General features: G+C 35.1%; 1 protein-coding gene across 11 annotated transcripts in view; it reads left to right on the top strand.

Moving 5' to 3' along the window:
* Positions 1 to 19,928, top strand: part of TTC29 (tetratricopeptide repeat domain 29) — a 185,521-nt gene that overhangs the window by 97,572 nt on the left and 68,021 nt on the right. For 5 of the 11 annotated variants that reach the window (XR_014945294.1, XM_032444409.2, XM_085544981.1 and 2 more), the window contains one exon: positions 4,202 to 4,387. The exons of 2 other annotated variants lie outside the window; for them this stretch is intronic. Coding sequence is in view for 8 of the 9 variants with exons in the window: in XM_032444409.2 (XP_032300300.1) it covers positions 4,202 to 4,387 (186 nt within the window). In the remaining variant the exon portion in view is untranslated. Of the gene's footprint in view, positions 1 to 4,201; positions 4,388 to 11,980; positions 12,023 to 19,928 lie in introns of all 11 variants that reach the window. 4 more of the 11 variants (XM_085544977.1, XM_085544979.1, XM_085544982.1 and 1 more) reach the window with 1 other exon arrangement.

The raw sequence follows: 19,928 nt of genomic DNA, 5'->3' as shown, positions 1-19,928 counted from the left end.
TTCACTTATGCCTTAGGCTGGGCTAGCAAAAAATGTGATAACCTTATAGAATCATAGAATCACAAGGTTGGAAAGGACCTACAAGATCATCTAGTCCAACCGTCCTCCCTTTACCATACCTACAGTAAAACCACTAAACCATAGCTCCTAGCTCCTTATCCAGACACCTCTTGAACACTGCCAGGGATGGTGCCTCCACCACCTCCCTGGGTAGCCATTCCAGTGCATGACCACTCTCTGAGAGGAAAAAGTTCCTTCTTATGTCCAGTCTAAACCTCATCTGATATAACTTGCAGCCATTTCCTTGGGTCCAGTTTGTTGCCTGGGAGAAGAGGCCAAGCCACTCTTCATCACAGCCTCCCTTCAGGAAGTTGTAGAGTGCAGTGAGAGCACTTCTCAAAATGTAGCCATCTGACTTCAACAGATGTCACATTTCTGTGTTTTAAATTGTGCCTGAATGCCTCTAATTGAAGTAGTGTGTTTTCATTTTGGTGGCTTGGAGTCCCCCACTGGTGTCACAAATGACCAGTTGAATTGCCTTATGTTACTATTACTAGATGGCTTTATCCATATATGGCAGATGCACATCCACATCATTTCTTAGCACCTTTGCATATATTGTACTTTTAATATATTCTGTTTATGTACTTAGTGGTGGAGGGAAGCTGTTCACCATTTGCCCTGCTACCTAATATCTATGAAATGGAAGGTGTGCATGCAATTTGTCTGTGCCCATGCTACCCCACAGCACCCTTTCTTCATTTGCATTTGTGTATATTAGCTCAGTGAGTGCAGCTTATGGATAAGTTTTCTGAAAAACAGTTCCTAGCTATGACTATAAACACATGGTTGTCCTGAGCAAGTAAATGAGACTGATTCTTTGCTGTGTATGAATTGAGGTAGAAATAGACTGACTGAAGCATCATTCTTTTGCTGTTGATGCTCTTTATTGGCTCAACAGCTTTCATCCTGGATGTTTCTGAATGTAAACTCTTCACGACATCAGCTGTCTTCTTGCTACTGAGTCCCCAGTATTGATCTCTCAGGCAAAAGTAAAATGAAACTTACAGTGGTAATGGTGTCTCATTCTGACATAAAATATGGCTCATAGTGACTCCAGTGATCTTAAGGCTCTCCTTGACATGTCTTCAAGGATGAATGGTCAGCTATAATTCAGTCATACTCACTAAAAACAAGTAACTGACCTGGAAGATGAGTGTTACCAGCTGTTGAAAAGTTTCCACATGGCCTTTGCCTGACAGGAATGAAGGACTGACTGGTAGTCCCTTCTGTAGAAAATATTTGAACAGAGATAGATGTTGAAAAATTTCTGATACCTGTATTTGTATTTTAAAGGTGAGTTTGGGAAGTGCAAGTTCTGTTTTCTGTTAACAGCAACTGTGTTTTTTCTTCTTCGGGGAAAATACCAAGGCAGGATCTCTTCAGGACGTTGTTTTCATCTCCTCTCTAAAAGTCGCTGTAGTATTTCTTTTTCTTTCATTTACTACATTCTGTCAAAAAGCAGATGATACATCTGTGGCAGCAGTTGTACTTAACTCCTAAGTCTGCTGGGATCGGCATACCCAGGCTCCACCTCTCTATTACTGAGCATTGAACTACTCAGGTTCCTGATAACAGTCCAAGTACAAACCGATGTTTTATTCAGTGGACTGATGCAAGGATTATGGCTTTAGTGTAACAGGGTGAGAGTCTACATGACATTTGAGATGCACGTGAAGAGATTCTGATGCAGAGCAGGAAACCCTATACGTGTGTAGTATGTGAGGTTTTGTGTTTAAACCCAAGTGGAAGGGATTTTTTAAAATCTGTTTAACAGAGAAACAGTAACATTTGTAGTAAGAGCAAAATTTGATAGAAATCTTTCCATTGTGAAGTATGATGAAAATGAACTTTTTTCAGAAGTCCAAATCAAACAAGTTAAAAGAAGCCAATTTTTCTGTGCTTTATATGTTGTTATAAAAACATTTTTGGAAGTGCAAAATCAGTGCTACAATATAACATAACAATTCTTGTTTGTTAAAAACTAAGAAAAAAAGTGCAAGAAATGCTTAAGTGAACAGAATTCATATGAAATATTACTGCCTTAAATCTGGGAATTTGGCATTGAAAAAAAAAAAAAAAGTTACATTGGATAATTGCTCATAAGATGTGTTCCCAGTCCCATTTCAACCACAGACTATCAACCTTCACTATCATTTGTTTCATCAAGTTTCCTTTGTTCCGCTTAGCTGCCATTTTAGGTAGCCATTCTGATCATCTTTGCAATCCTGTACTCTAATTTACTCTAATCTACTCCTTTACTCTAATATACTATTTCAATCCTGTACTCTAAATACTCTGGGAAATCTGAATTCAGCTTCCATTGGTTTTGGAGTAAAAGTAATTTTTGGAATATTACTGGGATCAGCAGTCGAACTTTTATCTCTATGCTTTCTTAAATTTTTCCCATTTTAAAACAAGAATTTGTCTTGAAGAAGCTGTTTCACATTTGCCTTTGTGACTCAGACTTCTCTTTCTATTCATTTGGTATCATATTCTAGTGGTATCGTTCTCTCTGTGATGGGTGGTGTGTGTGTGTATATATATATATAGATATACATTTTTTAATGTATCAGTGGATACATAAAGATTTCTCCACATGTATTCTATTAACAGATGTATAGAATTTACTGTACAAAGTTAGAGAAGTCAAAACTTTAATGACTGAACTACCTATGGGAGATTTTATAGAAGAGTGTGTTTATCTCTTCTAATATTTTTCTTCTCCTGAGGAGATGAAAGTTCACTTTCACTAGGTCTGACATGCTGGCTATACCTCTGTCAGAATAATATCAATGAATCTCTTGATTTGTAAATCAGAGAGACTTTGAATCCCAAAGACAATATGGCTTTTAACCATCTATCTTTGGGGTTTATTTTATTGTGACACCAGCATATCTGGTCAGCCACTGTCCAAGACTATTGCAGAGAAATGGTTGTCTTTGTGCACTTCTCATTGTTATTCACCAGCAGGATAGTCATCAGAGGGTCACATTAAAGTTCATTCAATCAAAGCCACGGCAGTAGCAATAGTCTGCCTCCGGTCAGTACCATCTCTTGAGATTTGTAGGGCACTACCTGAAGTTATCTGCATAATTTTATGTAGTGTTAGGTAGCAAATATTTCAAAGGCAATAGATCTGCATCTAGTGTTCTTCCACAATGACAATCTCATTCTCCTTCCTCTTATTCTCCTATTGTAACTATTTGCATACATCTTCTAACTTCTAAGTTCGTGTTCATTCAGCTGTAATGAACATCTAGCATGTTTCATTACCTTAGATTCAGTTATTGGTCAAATTTCATTTTTATATGTCTGTGTTTAAGTGGTTATTTGATTCACTGCTTGTAATCATGATGGGAACCTCTGCTTTCTACATTTGAGATAATCTTTAGAAGTGTTCTTTTATGCCAGAAGAGATGTTTAAGTTGAGCTGAAATAAATCATAGCCAAGAAGTATCTGCTTTTCTTCCTCAAGGAAAGAGATCCTAGAGAAATTATGGCTATATCTGGATTTGTTGTATTGGACTTTTTCATATCAAAAGTTAAAATTTCAGTTGGTTGATCCTCCTTATGTAAGAGTGTTAAGGTATTAAAAATGATAATGTAGATGGAAAACCGAAATCACTTATTGTTAGCATTACTTTAGATGTTTTAAATTGTATAAAATTAATGGGTAGAGCTCACAGGGTATTCTCTTTGGTTCTTTGTCTCCATCATAAGTTTCTACCTTAGATCTGTTTTGAAAGCTCCCAGTGTCTTTGAGGTCTCAGTGGTTCAAATACTTCTCCAGTAGAGACTGAATGTGTGAGGCTTTTTGCTCACGGTGGCTTCTGTCTATCAACCTGTCAGTGTCTTATAGAGCTTCTTTGTGGGTTTTTTTTTCTATCTAAGTTTTGGTTTTATGTACAAAAATAATAGCAAATAATCATAGTTTAGTCTAGATCAGGTTTTCATTCATGCATAATTTCATAGGTTATAATTATCTCCTTACAGTTCCTTGACTGAATATGTAGGAGAACTTGACAGTATTTGAATACTGGGTGTGTTAATAACCCTTCGTTTTCACTACAAGGCTCTTGCTGTAAGATTTGTGAAAGCTGATGAAAATTAGCATTTTGACTATTATTTGTCTTCAAAGGGCGTTCTGAGGAAGTTTATGATAACCAGCTTAACATGGTATACTGCTTCGATGACCCTGAGGAGAAACAGTTAAGGAATTACTTATATGAACAATGCTTTAACACTGCTAAACTAATAAAAACTGATGGTGGGAAAAGGCAAGCACAAGCACATGCGCATATGGGCCTTATCAATGAGGAACAAGGTGAGTCACTGTGATCATAATGCTACATTGTATCACCATTAAGACAATAATATTTTGTAATTAATATTTCATTACAGGGCACTTCATCTCAATATAAATTTGTTTGCAAACATAATTTAAAGGAAGTTTCAAAGCTTTTGCAATTTTAGCTTTTGGAGAAGCAAATACAAAGACAAAAAAGTCTATAATAATTCACAGACTTGTTTCCTTTGCTTACTTTCCATCTACAGCCACATGAAAAGCAAACTGTAACTTTAAAGGAAGCATTCTTCTACCACAAGGGTTCTTTTTGTTCAGCCTTATATCTTTTTGCTTGTTTTTGTCAAGAGACTGGTAATGCTGCTTAAGACCACAGATACTTAAGTAGCAGCATCTGCAGCTGAACAAACTGGGTTGATTTAAAAGATTTGTGAACAGATAATTTAGTTTAGCCCTGCCTCAGCCATGGAAAAGCCATGGATAGAACAACCAGTATTTTGTTTTCTTTTATTTTTAAAATCTTTCTCCTGTCTGGACATCACACTATGTTTGTGTTTTTACATGATTGCCACAGTGTTGTTTGCTTCCCCTTAAACTCCATTTCCCATGTGTCTATGCACTATATATGGTGTATATAAATAATATAGGATATTAGTTGAGGTAACCATTTACCTTATTTTTCATGTTGTTTTTTGTTTGTTTGTTTGTTTTGTTTTGTTTTGTTTTGTTTTAATACATTACCTTTCATAGCAGACAACTTTGGTTGTGTACAGCAGGATATACATGAGAAAGATTTGCCCATATTTCTATCAAATCTTTTCTTTTTGTGGGAAGAAAGTCACTGAGTGAGTCCAAAGTAACTGAATAAAATCTTCCAGTTCTAGTTCCTGAGTGTACTGAACTGCTAACCATTTATTCAAATATGTGAATTATGTGGCCATTATATTCTTGTTTATAAGTTTTATCTTGTGGGTTGAAAATATTCCAACTCTGAAAAAACCTTGTGGTTGACTTCTCAACTAGAATGAATTTTCTCAGGTTAAAAAAAAAATAAAAAAAAAATAGATTAGCAGAAACTGAAATGTTGTGTGAATAAAGGGTCATTCCAGTAACTTTCTAGAAAAATAAGAATAAAAATAAAACCTGACAGAATGGTTACATTTTGAACAATGGCCTCATTTTCCAGCAAAAGCCTGGACATGAAACATGAACTCTGCAACATTTTTGTTGTTGAAAAGCCTTTGTCGAGGTGTTGTTTTTTTCCACCATGTTCCCTTAAGCTAAAAAATCCCACCTTACCCAGTATTTCCTTGTGTCATTCACAGTTTTCTTCAGAACCTGTAATTTTTTTTTGGCTACCACAACCAGAACTCAACCGAGTTTTAAAATACAAATTTTTGCTTCAATAACAGATAAAATAGGGTTTCTTTTCTTATTAGTATTACGGTTGTATGAGTATTTGTATTTTCAAGTATGATGTTTTATTCTGACACTGAAATAGTGATAACTAATGTTTACATAGGACTTCCCAACCAATTTGTCTTCACCTAACAGTAGTTACAGGTGGACTGTGCTTTCTTAATGCTTTATGAGCAAGTTAGGACAGTAAGAAAAACTTCACTAACTTAAATGAAGTTTGCCTTGTTGACATTCAGTCTTCATGTATTAATATTGGTTATTGCATGTTTTCATGTGGGGTTTTTTTGTCCCTAAAATTTAGGAATGCTCCATTTGATTATTTATTCCAGCTTTATTCCAGGAATCTGGTGTCCCAGCAGATAAGGTAACACTTGCTTAAAAACCAGCCAGTCATGACCAAATCATTTTCGTTTTGAGTGAAAAATGCTTAATTAGGTTATCTGATCCTCAATAGAATAAAACGATTGAAGTTGCTGGATTTTTTGGTAACCTTTTCATCCTGTCCTTCAGTTAGTAAAAAATAAAATTTTAAGAAACATAAAAGCAAACATTCCTATCTATCTTCAAAGAATCACACTGATTGTGACTGGCACTCACTGCCAACATTTTTTTCAACATTTCCTACTTTTATGATGTGTTAAGCAAAAGTTGCTGAATACTTAAATACCTTTAAGCCTTCAGTTCCATCGCAAAAGCATAATAAGTAAAGTTATGCAATATGCTTTGAGATGTTCAGTGGAGGAGAAATTTCATTTTCCTGCTGTGAAATATTAGAAACTTCCAGAAGAGAGGCTTTATATTAACAATTGTAAGGATGGAGAAAACAAGGTGCATTTTTCACTGGATGGGGCAAAGCTCCAGTGAATCTGTAGGGTCTGTCTTTTGCAAGTATTTTATTTCCATAGAGGCAGGTGAAAAAAAAACGAAGAAGCAAGGAGTAGGCATAGAATTTGCTTTGAGGGATCACAGAGAAAAAGGCAGCAGATGTTTTCCTTGCAGTTCATATTTTTGAAGAGTGAGAAATTAAATCTTAAGTTTGGACTGCTGAAAAAGTGCAAGAGCAGATGCTGAGTTGGGGTTTTACAGGACTGTATAAAATTACATGAATATTAGTGGTGTTAGAAGTAAGATTCTGAATACGTTGCTTTTAATATTAAAACAAATAGATATTGCTTGTAAATTATATGATTGGTTTCTGCCTTCAGTTATTTACAGTGGTGTAATCTGATTTGACTGTGAACTGAATGAGTCAGATGCCTGCTATTTATGGGGATATACAAGAATGGATACACGTGTGTAGAGGTGTATGTGTACATGAATATCTGTATACAGGAATGTCTGTGAGTGCATATATAAATGTGACTTCTGTACTTCAAATATTTATAAGTATTGAAAGTCTATGAGAATGCTTGTTTGTGTGTATATATGTGTGAATGATGCCTAACACTTGCATAGTATTTTCAACTGATTTAAATCATCATATCTATATTGACTGTATTTATTAAGAGCGTAGTTGGGAAAACAGGAAAATTTTAACAGAATGAGATGTTAGTCTGACAGTTGTGTGAGGGAACTGGGACAGGATACTTATATCTAAAATGATTAACACACGAATGTGTGTTTGTATTATTTTGTGAATGGAAGCTATGCATACATGCTTAAAAGCATAAAAGCAGTAATACCTGAGTAATCTGCTGCAGACACACATGGAAAACTGTCTTTGGAGCACATGTGATTTCAGTGGTTGTTCTTTGCAGAATGAGATTTTTAGTTCTTTAAAAAGCTGCATTTGTAGAGTCAGTTCTCTCTTTTAATGAGCTACCAAAATGAATGTCTATTCGTGGACTATTGTAGAAGAGTTCACATTATGATACTATTCAATCAACTGTACTCACTCGGTAGTTTGTCTTTCCTCGGGGAGCTGATATTTCATTGTTTTATTACTTTGGTTACTAGTCATTTTCTCATGTAGCAATTAAACATCATGATGTCACTTCATACACATTGAAAAGGCAATTCATGTTCATATGTTTTGTCTCATTAAATCCAGCATTATTTGTCATTCAAGTAGTCACTGGAGCAGAATCTCAGTTAAGCAGAATAAATTGTATATATATATATATATATATGTTCCTCTGCTTTGAATGTGTTTTTAGAAGTGATAACCAGAATCATCATTATAAGTGTTTCTTTTTTTTCCACATATCAGAGAATAAGATTATTGTAGTCTGACGACCCAACTGTGACAGTTCTGCCATATTGGTGTAAATTCTGCTAAGTTAATTACAAACTGCATTTACAAAAGTTCTTCACTGTTGTATCTTACAGAAGAAACACAGAGTGAGTGTATTGATAAACTTAATGGCTAATTCACATGCATTCTTATATCGCCAGTACTCATCATTACAGTATTTGAGTGTTTTCTGTTTTGTATTAAATGATTATTCTGTCAAGCGTGAAATGATGCAGAACTTCAATATACGCTTTTGGAAGTAAGGAACCTGCTTTGGGAGGGGGGTTGGACTTGATGATCTCTGGAGGTCCCTCCCAACCCCTACGATTTTGTGATTCTGTGAGATATTTCTGAATACATTTGAATAACTAGTTTTGAGGGAGTGTGGTAAGTTTCACAGTGGAGTCCAATGAATAAAACTGCCCCAACAAATTCAAAATGTAAATCACTGTCATGCCAGAAACTGCCTATCCCCTGGTATGAGAACTGTGAGATGTCTGAAAATTATGCTGTTAATCTCGGTGCAGTGGTGACTTTGAATTAGTCATCAGATTTATGTTCTTCTAGCACATAAGGATCAACAAAAGAGGAGGTAATACTTTTTCTGAAATCCTGAAAGATCAGGAAGACTAAAGACAGAAAGAACTGCTAAAAGAATGGCGCAGCATGCATAGCTATTAGATGATACCTTAGTGCTGATTCCTGTAGCATTCAGCTAATCCATAAACCTTACTTTGTCTTTCTTTATATGGCTTAGATTGCAAATCTTAAAGAATTCCTGATCAAGGTATCTTTAGTCTTTTATAAAATAAGTTTAGACATTTAAAATATCTGCCATATTCTACAAATTAATGAAGGGGCTTTTTTAAGTGTTTCGTCTTGATCTAGTTCTGCCTTGATTATAAGCCATGCTAAGCTTCTGCTGCTTTCCAGTCAGGGCAGTGTTTTGCTGGAGTTGAGTATTTCTCATCTCCTGCTGCACCCATCTCCCCATAAAGTGATAAATTGTATCTAATTTATGAGACAGGTATAATTGTTCTCCATGTAATCAAGGATGAAATGCAGTCTATTTTGAATAATAGAACTTAACATAGACTTTTTCTGAATGAAAGCCCTACTAAATACAGGAGAATTTATAAAGAAATGTAATTAATTTGTTGTAAGGGGATAAAATGCGATTCTTTCAGACTGTCACAATGTAGACAAAGACCAAAGAGTAAGATTCTACCTATCATTTCACCATACTATTGAAAAGTTTTAATCAAGACATAGTAGATGCTGTGGGGAAACTTTTGTTGAGCTTAAAGGACATTTGAGTCAAACTTCTGAAGTTTAAGCATTAATTACTGGGTATATTTGGGTAACATCTTGAATTCCTAGCATCTTTTTCTTTGGAACACAGAATATCTAAACCGATTGTTTTCTTGTTCGTAGTAGGTCCTACTTAATCCATTGCTAAGCAACTGTTTATTTTGTATTTTGAATTGTTTGTAGCAAATGTTTTTCAATTAAAAAACATAATGTGTAAATAATTGATAGAAATTCAGCATACATTCATGAGTATCTATGCAGAGGAAATACACAAGTTTAAGCGAAATTTCCTCAATTGGTTTGCCCTTAGGCAGAAATGATTTATATTCAGATTTTAAAATATATAACAAGAATATTAATATTGCTAAGTGAAGCACTAAAAAAAAGTTTACTACAGGCAAAACTAAAAAAATCTAATAAAAGTTCTTATGCTTTTTTTGAATCCATTTTGTGACATTAATTATATTATGATGTAGTGTCTCTGGCTGGTGTATTCCTAAGAATATCTAGAATAAAATTTGACTATGGGATGAGTCTACATGCACCTTATACATTAATGTATATGAGTGGTCTACATGCACCTTATACATTAATAAAAATGCATACCTTTATCTGTGTTGAAGTCTGCCAGATGCATTTGAACAGCAAATTTTCATTGTGTTGTATAACAAAGAAATGAAAAGTGCATCTTTATAATCTGATTGCAAAATTAGAAACAGCTGGTAAATAAACCAGGGGAACAGTGTTAATGAAGTGATAAGTTTCTTCCCTACACATCGAGTGCAGAACTCTTACTGTTGCTGCATTTGATAAACTATCCAGACTAGTTTAATGTTATGTTTCCACTGTAACGTGCAGAGCCAGTATCTGGGTGTCCATACTGGTATATTCACAAGTTCAAGTCTGACACTGGAAGAGAGAAACCTAAAATTGATCCCATTTCTCTTTCCAGATATAGAAGTCAAAACAGCCACTTGTCAGATAAAGGGCTTTTTGGTCTCATCCTTCCATGCATCTGTAAGATTTCTCATTTTGTAAGCAACTTTTTTACTTTAAAATGATAGCCAGATAAGTTTGTGATATTTGAGAAAAAGATTATTCTCAGAATCTTCTTTCTCCATTTTTTCTTTATTTTTATAGTAAGATTTCTTATAATTTGTACTGAAAACCAATATATCTTTGTAAAATAGGAAGCCTGAGTGATAGTCAAAAAAGAACAGTGGACAAAATAATGGCAGGTCAAAAGATTTAGACTATATATCCTTTGAGTCAAAATCCACCACTTTTATTTATGTTTATACAATATGACTTCATTTTAACTTCTATAACTCCTGCCCTTTGTAAAATTCACTGTACACTGTGATAAAATTGAAAAGTATATGTCAGCATACTGTTGATTGGCCAGTGCTTGGCTGCCAGCTGGCCAAAAAGTAGGCTGCCCTCTGGAGCATATACAGTAGAATTCTGCCTGTCTTTTTGTCAGTTTAGAGAACAATCTTTGTTCTCAAACAGATCATTTTCCAAAATCTCAAAAGAATTTCATGTACGTGTTTTTACCAAATTAAGGTCATGTTTGGCCCCCCCAGATCTATGGGGGCATGGGGAGGGGTGTCTGGAAGATCACATAGGCATATTTCCCTTGTAGACTAACCTTAAAATGTCTTTTGTACTGTTAATTGTTCGTAGAAATCACACAGGATTTTTCAACTGATTATTTTAATTTCTCTACAAGTAAGAGACCATATCAATACCATTGATCTATCATGATATCTCCCACTCTGTTTGCACTTTTTAAATTGCTAACTTACATGGTTTATTCCAAACAACTCTTTCAGAAAAAGAAATTTAGAAATAGTTCCATTCTGAAAACTTACGCTCATCTCCAGATCCTATACCGTTGGCTTCATATACCCATTGCCAACTTCTATATTGAAGTTCATGTAGAAACATGCACTATAAAGAATATCTACATCAGGGAAAATGAGAGACAAAGAAATGTTTCCTTAATGGAAATAGAATTCTGCATATCCAGTTTCATTACAATCATTTGATAAAATGATCAAATTTGATTTATTTTAATCATATCAATTTTAATAATTTCCCTTCCATGCTTTTTTCATCATATAAACTGAACAAAACTTTTGTTATTCTGCATTTACAGTATTTCACAAAGTTATTTTATTGTGTGATTGCTTAAGAATTGAACACACGAGTTAGCCAGGAAGAAGTTGATTGCAGAGCATAATTTAAAAGGTTGAAGTAGCAAATTGCTAGGAGATAAAGCCTTCAGATATCACGCTTTTCTCTGTCAGTCAGTGGCAGAGAGAAGCAGCCATAAATCCAGATAGATTCCTGGGAAGGACAGATTTAAAAGCTTTATTAAATAATTGAGCTCATCCTCATGCAAGTGCAGATGGAGTTCCCATATGAATAATATTTTATTATGGGATCATTACTAGTATTTAACTGGCATGTACTGTATTGTATGACTGTTATAGAAATTGCCTATGTTTTCAGTTCATATTACTAATCTCTTAAGAAAGGCTGAAAGAAGTTTCTGAAGATGCAACTGGAAAGTAAAAAAAATGACCTGTTGAATTGATAAAAAAAATATTCTTTGTATACTTATTTTTTTTCTTTTTTTAAAGAAGTGTTGGCAGGCAATGAAGATGTTTTGAATAAGAAAACTCAGGGTAAGTTCTGTAGGGTTCCTTTCTTCACTACAGAAAAACAAACCTACTGTGAAAATTTCTTCATCCTTCTCCTTCAGTTGATTTAAATCGAGGCTTACTATTAAACACTAGGAAGAAGTCATATTCTTTACATTAGGAAAAAAGTCAACACATTTTTTAAAAACCTCCTTAACTCTTTCACCAGCACTACAACTTTCCCCTGCTAATTCTATGAACAGGGAATTTCAATTTTCATATAACACCTAGGGACAAATCTGTATTCTTTCTTTGGAATGAGAGGCTCTTCATAGAAGTTTTATGACATACACCAAAAAATAAATAAAAAATGTTGTTAGTTTCTGTTTGTAGGTATTTGGTGATTGTAAAGTTCAATTTCAGATAATCCTTAAAATGACTAAAGTGTTGCTGTTGTTTATCTTGAACACTGAGAGTTATTTTTTGAGAAATAGTTTTGAAAAAACTTAAGCGCGCTTGAATATAATGTGTAACTCATAATCTCTGTATGTATACACATCTATAAGAATCATACTCTTTATGTTTTTTATGTCAAATGTTGCTGTTTGCTTTATGTGCATGCCCAGATCATTATGGCCTTTAATGAAGAGATCATTTTAAAGTATTGATAGCCATGAGTAAATTATACTATGTTTGATCTGTGTTAAAGATTCAGAGTCTAGGGTCTTTGAATAGAACTTAGAATAAAAATGTAATTAGGTTACATCCCTAAAGTCTGATATATCTTTAAACAAGACTGCAAATGAAACTTTATTAAAACTTCAAATGAATTATTTCTTTGCTTTTTTAAATTCTTTTTCCCTCTCTTCCCTTTCATGTCTATTACTGACATTGCTGCTTGTATTTTACCTGTCGTTTCCAGAGTATTTTAATTATTTACTGCTTAATGAGTAGTACTGAGATGAAGGTTCATTCAAAGCTGCCCACTCACTAACAGAATTTTTTTACTTTAAAGCTTTGCAAGGTCTTGGACTACTGCAGCTGAACCAGCAATTGCCATCATATTAGATAAACTTTCCTGGAGGCAGTGTTACCTTTCATTAATGGTTAGAGGAAATAGTATTTCCAGAGGTTCCTTCTCTGGGATGAAGAGCTTCTGAGAGTAAAGCTGTTGTCAATGGGATTTCCACAGCCAATACAGTAATATGTATGTGTAAAACAAACATTCAAAACTGTTAATAAAAACGTACCTTACACTCCAGAACATGATATACTTCAAGTCTGAAGAGACCGTAGGAGGTCATTAGTCCAAGCTGATACTCAAAGCATCATTTTGATGAAGAAATCTCCAGAACTGAGCACTGAACATTGCACCCAATATTATTGGAAGCTGTGGAAAGTAACAGGGTAGAATCTGAACAAAATCTAATCATTAAAAAAAAAAATATTTAAACTGAGGTAAGCATTTGATTGCATGGGGGAAATCGTATGATTCATGCCAGATTTTCTTTGTTGTGTTACTGTGAGTTGTGGCAATAGATCCAGAGAGAAGCCATGCATCCCAGAGAAAATCTGAGAGAGGTTTTATGTAGAGCCAGAGGCAACTTAAGAAGGGCTGGAGCCAACTGAGAATTTTGAGGGTACAGTGGCTGATGTACTAATTGGAATAAAGTCAAAAAGATACTTGTTCCTGGCACCTTTACAACAGTACCTGTTTCTCCTGTACTTCTTATGCTTTCTTTTGAGAACAAGAAGTTTTTTTTCAGAACAACTCTTCTTCTGGTAATGTGCCCTTCAGTTAATTCCAGGCTTTTCTCTTGCTGGTCCACAGTAAACTATCCCCAAAGCAGCTGTCATTTCAGCTGCCTGGGGGAGATCCTTTCTTCTTATCAGCTTTCATAGCAGCAGCAGGAGAAGGGATTAGGGAGCAAACAGACAAGTAACCACAGATACTAGTGTTATCCCTAGCTTGTGAGGTGTCTCAGACCTTTAAACAAGTTTTTAAAGCTTTTGTTTGTTTTTTTTTACCTTAATATGATGATGTCCTATAATATAATACAATAAAAGTATAGCTAGCATCTCTAGGCTGGTTACTTTCCACCTCATTCCACTACTGTACGACCCTGTTTGCAGTACTGAATTCAGCTCTGGGATCCCCAGCATAATAAAGACGTGGTTCTGTTAGAGGTGTTTCAGAGAAGGGCCACAAGGATGATCAGAGGACTGGAGCATCTCTCTTTTGAAGACAGACTGAGAGAGTTGTGGTTGTTCAGTGTGAAGAAGAGAAGGCTCCTGGGAGATGTTACTGTGGCCATCCAGCACCTAAAGGGGGCCTCCAGGAAAGCTGGAGAATTTCTCTTTATCAGGGAATGTAGTGATAGGACAAGGGGTTACAGTCTTAATCTAAGATAGGGTAGATTTAGGTAACATATTGGAAAGAAATTTTTTATAATGAGGGTGGTGATGCACTAGAACAGTTTGACCAGAGGAGATGTGGATGCCCCATCCCTGCAAGTGTTCAAGGCCAGATAGTAGCTTGGTTTAGTGGAATATATCCCTTCCTCATGGCCAGAGGGTTGGAATTCAGTAGTCTTTAAAAAGACCCCTTTCAACTCAAACCATACTTCAATTTTTGATGTGACTAGCCCTAGTGTGGATTTCGTTATACGCAATGCCTACTACTTTGTATAGGTATAGGTATGTGAGCTTTAAAGGTGAGTAATTTCAAGCTTCAGGGGACTAGAGTGTATATACACTGTATATACAGTGATCTAGATCTCATTGGATTTCTGTGATTTTATTTTTCCTTTTTGAATAGAGATACTCAACTAATATCATTCTTTCAATTGCAGTACCAATGCCCTGTAGTTTTCAGTGTGGACAAGGAAGCATAAAATACTGTTTTTGCATTGCAGTACACCAAGAGTGTACCAAGGCTATGTGATGCTCAACTTCCCTTACATCTCCTTACTTCCAAGCCTCATGCCTTGTACTGCTCTGGCAGACTTTCAGTTGATCTTGAGCTTCTTATATGCTTGGGAGAGATCTTCTAGTGTATTTTCAAACAGGGAAAGTGGTCAGAATACACCATGATGAGCCAATGTGTGTACATTCTTTCAAACTGCCCAAGTTGTTTGGCTCAAATTCCCTGTTCCATCTTCCTGAAAAATGTTTAGCTCCTGCAGATGGAAATACCTGTAGATGGAAATAACAAATCGTTGCAAGTAACTGTTTACCTTAAAAGTGCTTGCCTTGATTTGTATCTGATGATCAGTTGTGTTTTTGAGAGACCTTGTAGAACTATAGAAGAGCTAAATTATCTTCAATCTCCTTCATATATTTTTGTCTCACTTTTGCAGGCTACTCCATAATCTTGGGTTCTCAGTGACCTCTGTACAGTTCATCTTACTTCAGTAGTACAGGATGATTCAGCTCAATAAGAGCTTTTTTGCAATTCTTGTAAGCTTTTTCTTCATCTCCTGTTGAATGAAGGCTTATAAGCTCTGTAGATAGTGGCTCAATCTGGAATCAGGTCATATCATAGAATCATAGAATCATAGAATGGCCTGGGTTAAAAAGAACATCAAAGTTCATCCAGTTTCAACCCCCCTGCCATGGGCAGAGTCACCAACCACCAGATCATGCTGCCCAGAATTATGTCCAGCCTGGCCTTGTATGCCTTCAGGGATGGAGCATCCACAACCTCTCTGGACAACCTGTTCCAGTGTGTCACCACCCTCTGTGTGAAAAACTTACTCCTAATCTCTAACCTAAATCTCCTGTCTTAGATTAAAATCATTTCCCCTTGTCCTATCACTATCCAACCATGTAAACAGTCATTCCTCCACATGTTTATACACTCCCTTCAAGTACTGGAGGGCCACAATGCAAGATTTTTAACTACTTCATCCTGAATAGTGCTAGCATAATTATCATAAGTGAATGTAGGTAATAAAAATAATACAAATAGTTCAAACAGTTAAACTGAAATGTAGACCTACATCTTTTAAATGGCAATGACTTTTTTTCTTTTTTGCTATCATTAACTGCTACTGGCAGTAGATTGTAAGTCCACGTGATATGGTGAAAGATGTCATAGTTTTAGACCAAAACATGCCAGAATTTTATTGTGAACTTTATTGTCCCTTTCAGTTCTTGTTTAAAGCTAAAGTGGACTATTTTCTAAAGTCCTCAACAAATGTTTACAATTTAGAATTGAATGTGCTTTCTGAATATATACTAGTGCTCCTAACAGCTCTGTGACTTCTTTAACAGTTTCTGTGGCATGATTTTCATTGCTAAATGTACAAGCTAGTAGAAAAGGGAATCATTAGCTGCTCTCTGAGTACTGCTGAGGCATGGCACTAGAACAGGTCAGTGCGTTTAGCAGATTGTGGCATTTTAAATTACCTGTACACTACTGGAAGCAATCTGTGGACCTAATTAACATCTCACCTAATTAATGTCAGCTTTGCATATAAGGAATTTCAGGCAGTTTTGCACTGCATTCATTTATTAAATACAATATTATTCAAATCTGCTATCTTTAATTTCTGTGTTGAAAACTTCATGTTTGTATGCTGTTTTCTTAAGTGAGGGTAACTTCTTTTTTTTTTTCTTTCTCTCTCAAGTAATCAATGCACTGCTGAATGAGTTCATTTTAATGCACTCAATCATGCCTCTAATGTTTGTAGCTTACGGGCGCAAGCATCAGTAATGCAGGAATGTTATATGGCTTTAGTTTGGGCCATTTCATAAAATATTCATGGAATCAAAAATGTGCATCAAAATAGCGGCTGGGAGAATTACATTTATGTGCCTGCTTTTATGGCAGCTTCACATTTAAACCCATTTGTGTTAATATCTAGTCAATCTTTCTACTAAAAAAAAAAAAAAAAAATCCCAACATGCAAAGTAGTAGTCAACCTTTTGGTTGAAATTTGTCCAAAATATCTATTTTGGCATAATAAATATACACTTCTTGAGCGGGTTTTAGAAAAGGGAATTACAGAGGAAATTTTAGATAACATGAAAACATTTCCCTTCAGAATTTACAAAATTACATCAACTTCTTTTGCTTGAATGAAGGGATCTATTTATTTTTTTATTATTACTCTTTCTAAGAAACTCAGTTCAGTAAAAACTGTGGCAGAAATCATTCATACATGTGATGTTGCTGCATTATTTCCAAAATTTGACAATGGCTGAGTAAGGTCTTTTTTATTCATATAATTGTTTAAAACTGATTCTTTACTACCCGCATTATAATGTGACAAAATAAAAAAATTAGACTATTGCTAATAGTTACCTTTTGTTATGCCCTAAATTCCACTGAACTGCAACACTTAAGCAGTGGTAGTAGATATGTTGTAGGAATTTCATTTCTGGTTTTTGATTCCTTTTATAAAAGAGGAAGAGTTGTCAGAGATTCTTGATCTCCATTTAGTCCATACTGTATGGCAGTGGGAAGAAGAAATGTGTAATTGCTATTAATGTTGTTGACTGAAAATAGATATGCTGGTTTTGTGTAATATTTTGCAAGTAGATCTTTCAACGGTGGTCATATTAGAGACACTTTCTAGATGTTCTCTTTGAAATTTTAGAGATATAAAAGATATGCTTCTACAAACTATTTGAAATTATTTTCCTACTCTTTTCTTCTAATGTTACTCATTTTTTCAATTAGCAACAAAAAATATTAAAAAGCCTGCCTTTCCACTAAAATATTCTTATTGTCAGCAATGCTCTATACTTGTCTTATTTCCCAGTGCTTTTCAAGATTTTTAGGTAGCATCTACCTATTTGTGTGTCTTAAAAATTACAGTAGTTATGTGTTCAAGAATCAGAATTCAGTGCTGAAAGCAATTCCAGGTGAACTAATTCATCAGAGTGAATAAAACCACCATCTTCTTGAAGACAGTATTTTCCCACAAGCCTTTGAAGTTCACATAAACTATGGTTTAAAGAAATAGTCTGATGTGACATTTGCCAGTGAGTAGGAGGGATTTCAGGTAATTCAGATAGAGGAATGCATTTGAAAATCAAAGATGTTTTACCTTCCATAAATCTGAGCAGTCTGCAGGTTGAAAATTGGTATTATTGTTTTAAAAAGTCTTCAGTTAGGAATTTTCCATCCATGTAAGGGCTTTCAGGCTCCATACCTCTCTTGCTTAGGGAGTTTTGGTGGCTATTTTTAAAATTAGTTGTGTTGCTATTTTGTTTTGTTTTGTTTTCCCTCAGCATCTTCTTTGGGCGTTTCTGTTGAGCTACTTTTTTCCTTTACAGTCTTTCTGGGTAGTCCAGTGTGTTTTACTGTAGTTCCATTTGTGTACCTACCATAAAAGAAAATACTGCTTTTTTGAAGCTTGACGTAGATGGATTGTTCTCTAAAGAGGTTTCACTGAGATCTGGCAAAAAGAATGCCAGGTCAAAGCTCTTATGGTTAGGTCAACTCTTAAGAACTGTGGGATATATGGAATATATGAGTCCAATTTCCAGTCTGGCAGAAACTTTCTCAAGGGGATGCTGCAAGTGGGGGAGCATGGGTAGAAATTAACGTATCTGATAGTTCTCATAATCTAAACAATAGTTCTGGGGGATGCCCAAAGAATGTGTGTATAGTGAACAAGAATGCTGCATCTCTCTAAGAGATTATATTTAAGAGTCTTACAAGAAAGCTACTGTGCTCAGTTTCAGATTACAGACCAAGCTGTTTTCTCTGCGAGTTTTTTGCTTCCCATTCCTACTGGAAGTTTTTAACTTATACATGAATCAAACCCTCTAATTCTAGAGAATTCATTACACATGCAGTGAAACTGGAGCACAAATGCATAGCAATATGTTTTAAAAAGGACAATCCATTTGTTTGTAGGCTTGTGGGAATTCCATTTAGGACTCTGTTCTTGTGAGTATCCAAGTGGATAAAATGCCATATCTAGCTAATAAAATTAAACTTAAGTCCATCTTTCCATTCTTTGTTAAAAGAACACTAGCTTTTACAATTAGTATCTAAAATCTGTGTTTAGCAGCTTGGATAACTCCAGTTCTATTGATTTCCAAGTTTTATTTGCCTTCAGAAGTTAGAAACCCAAACAAAAATTGGAAATCTCTTCAGAGTGGAAGTGTTTTAATTTGGGTTTAGTAAGTCTACATGTTCATTTCCTGCTACATTTACTGTCGTCGAATCCTTTAAGTTTTTTATTTTGATAATTTCTGTTTGTACAGTCTTATGTCAAGCATGTTTTATTTTGTTAAGAATATGTATGTGTTTTCCTGTCTGTTTAAGGGGTCTTCTAATTATTGCAGCAATAAATAGCTTTTAACCATGTTTTAGGCCATCACTCCAATATCTGTCCTCAGCAATGGTGGAATCAAATAATGCCTGCTGTAGGATGTCCTCCTTTTCATTTACATGTCAGTCTTCACCACTTTTCCTTGTGTCCTCTGGGAGACTTACATGTATTGAAGGTTGCAGAGCTCTAAAATGAATTTTTTGCTGTGACAGTTACATAAGTTGAATTAAAGTTGCTTTTTTGAAAGTCAACTTTCTTGTGCTTGTCAGTCTTAGTTGAGTTCACTTCAATCAAGAGAAAAGCTTAATATGAAAGTAATTTTATTAAAACTAAGGGTTATATTTTGTATTACAAAGTCGAAAGCATGGTTAGAAAAGGGTAACATATGCAAAGACAAATCTAAATTAAGCTTCATTAGAGGAATCTGTCATAGCTGTTCTACTGCCTTCAGTTGGCTGTGGGACCAGGAAATTAGCTTCCATTTTGCCTAACAGTGCCTAAAGCAGGCCATTCTCTAACATTTTCTCTGTTTGTTCCTTGCCAATAGAAAATAACTCTCTCCTTCATCCTTCCTTCTTAATTCTTCCTAGTTCTTTAAGTAATCTGAATGCAGCACTTTAAAAGCAGTCTGCAAAAAAAGTAGTCATTTCTTAGAGATC

Source organism: Coturnix japonica, chromosome 4 (assembly GCF_054131305.1).
Source record: "Coturnix japonica strain WE chromosome 4, WE-NBRP24, whole genome shotgun sequence".
In the NCBI taxonomy this organism is placed as follows: Eukaryota; Metazoa; Chordata; class Aves; order Galliformes; family Phasianidae; genus Coturnix; species Coturnix japonica.
The sequence above is the reverse complement of the archived record's forward strand: the minus strand, read 5'-3'. Positions and strand labels throughout refer to the sequence as shown.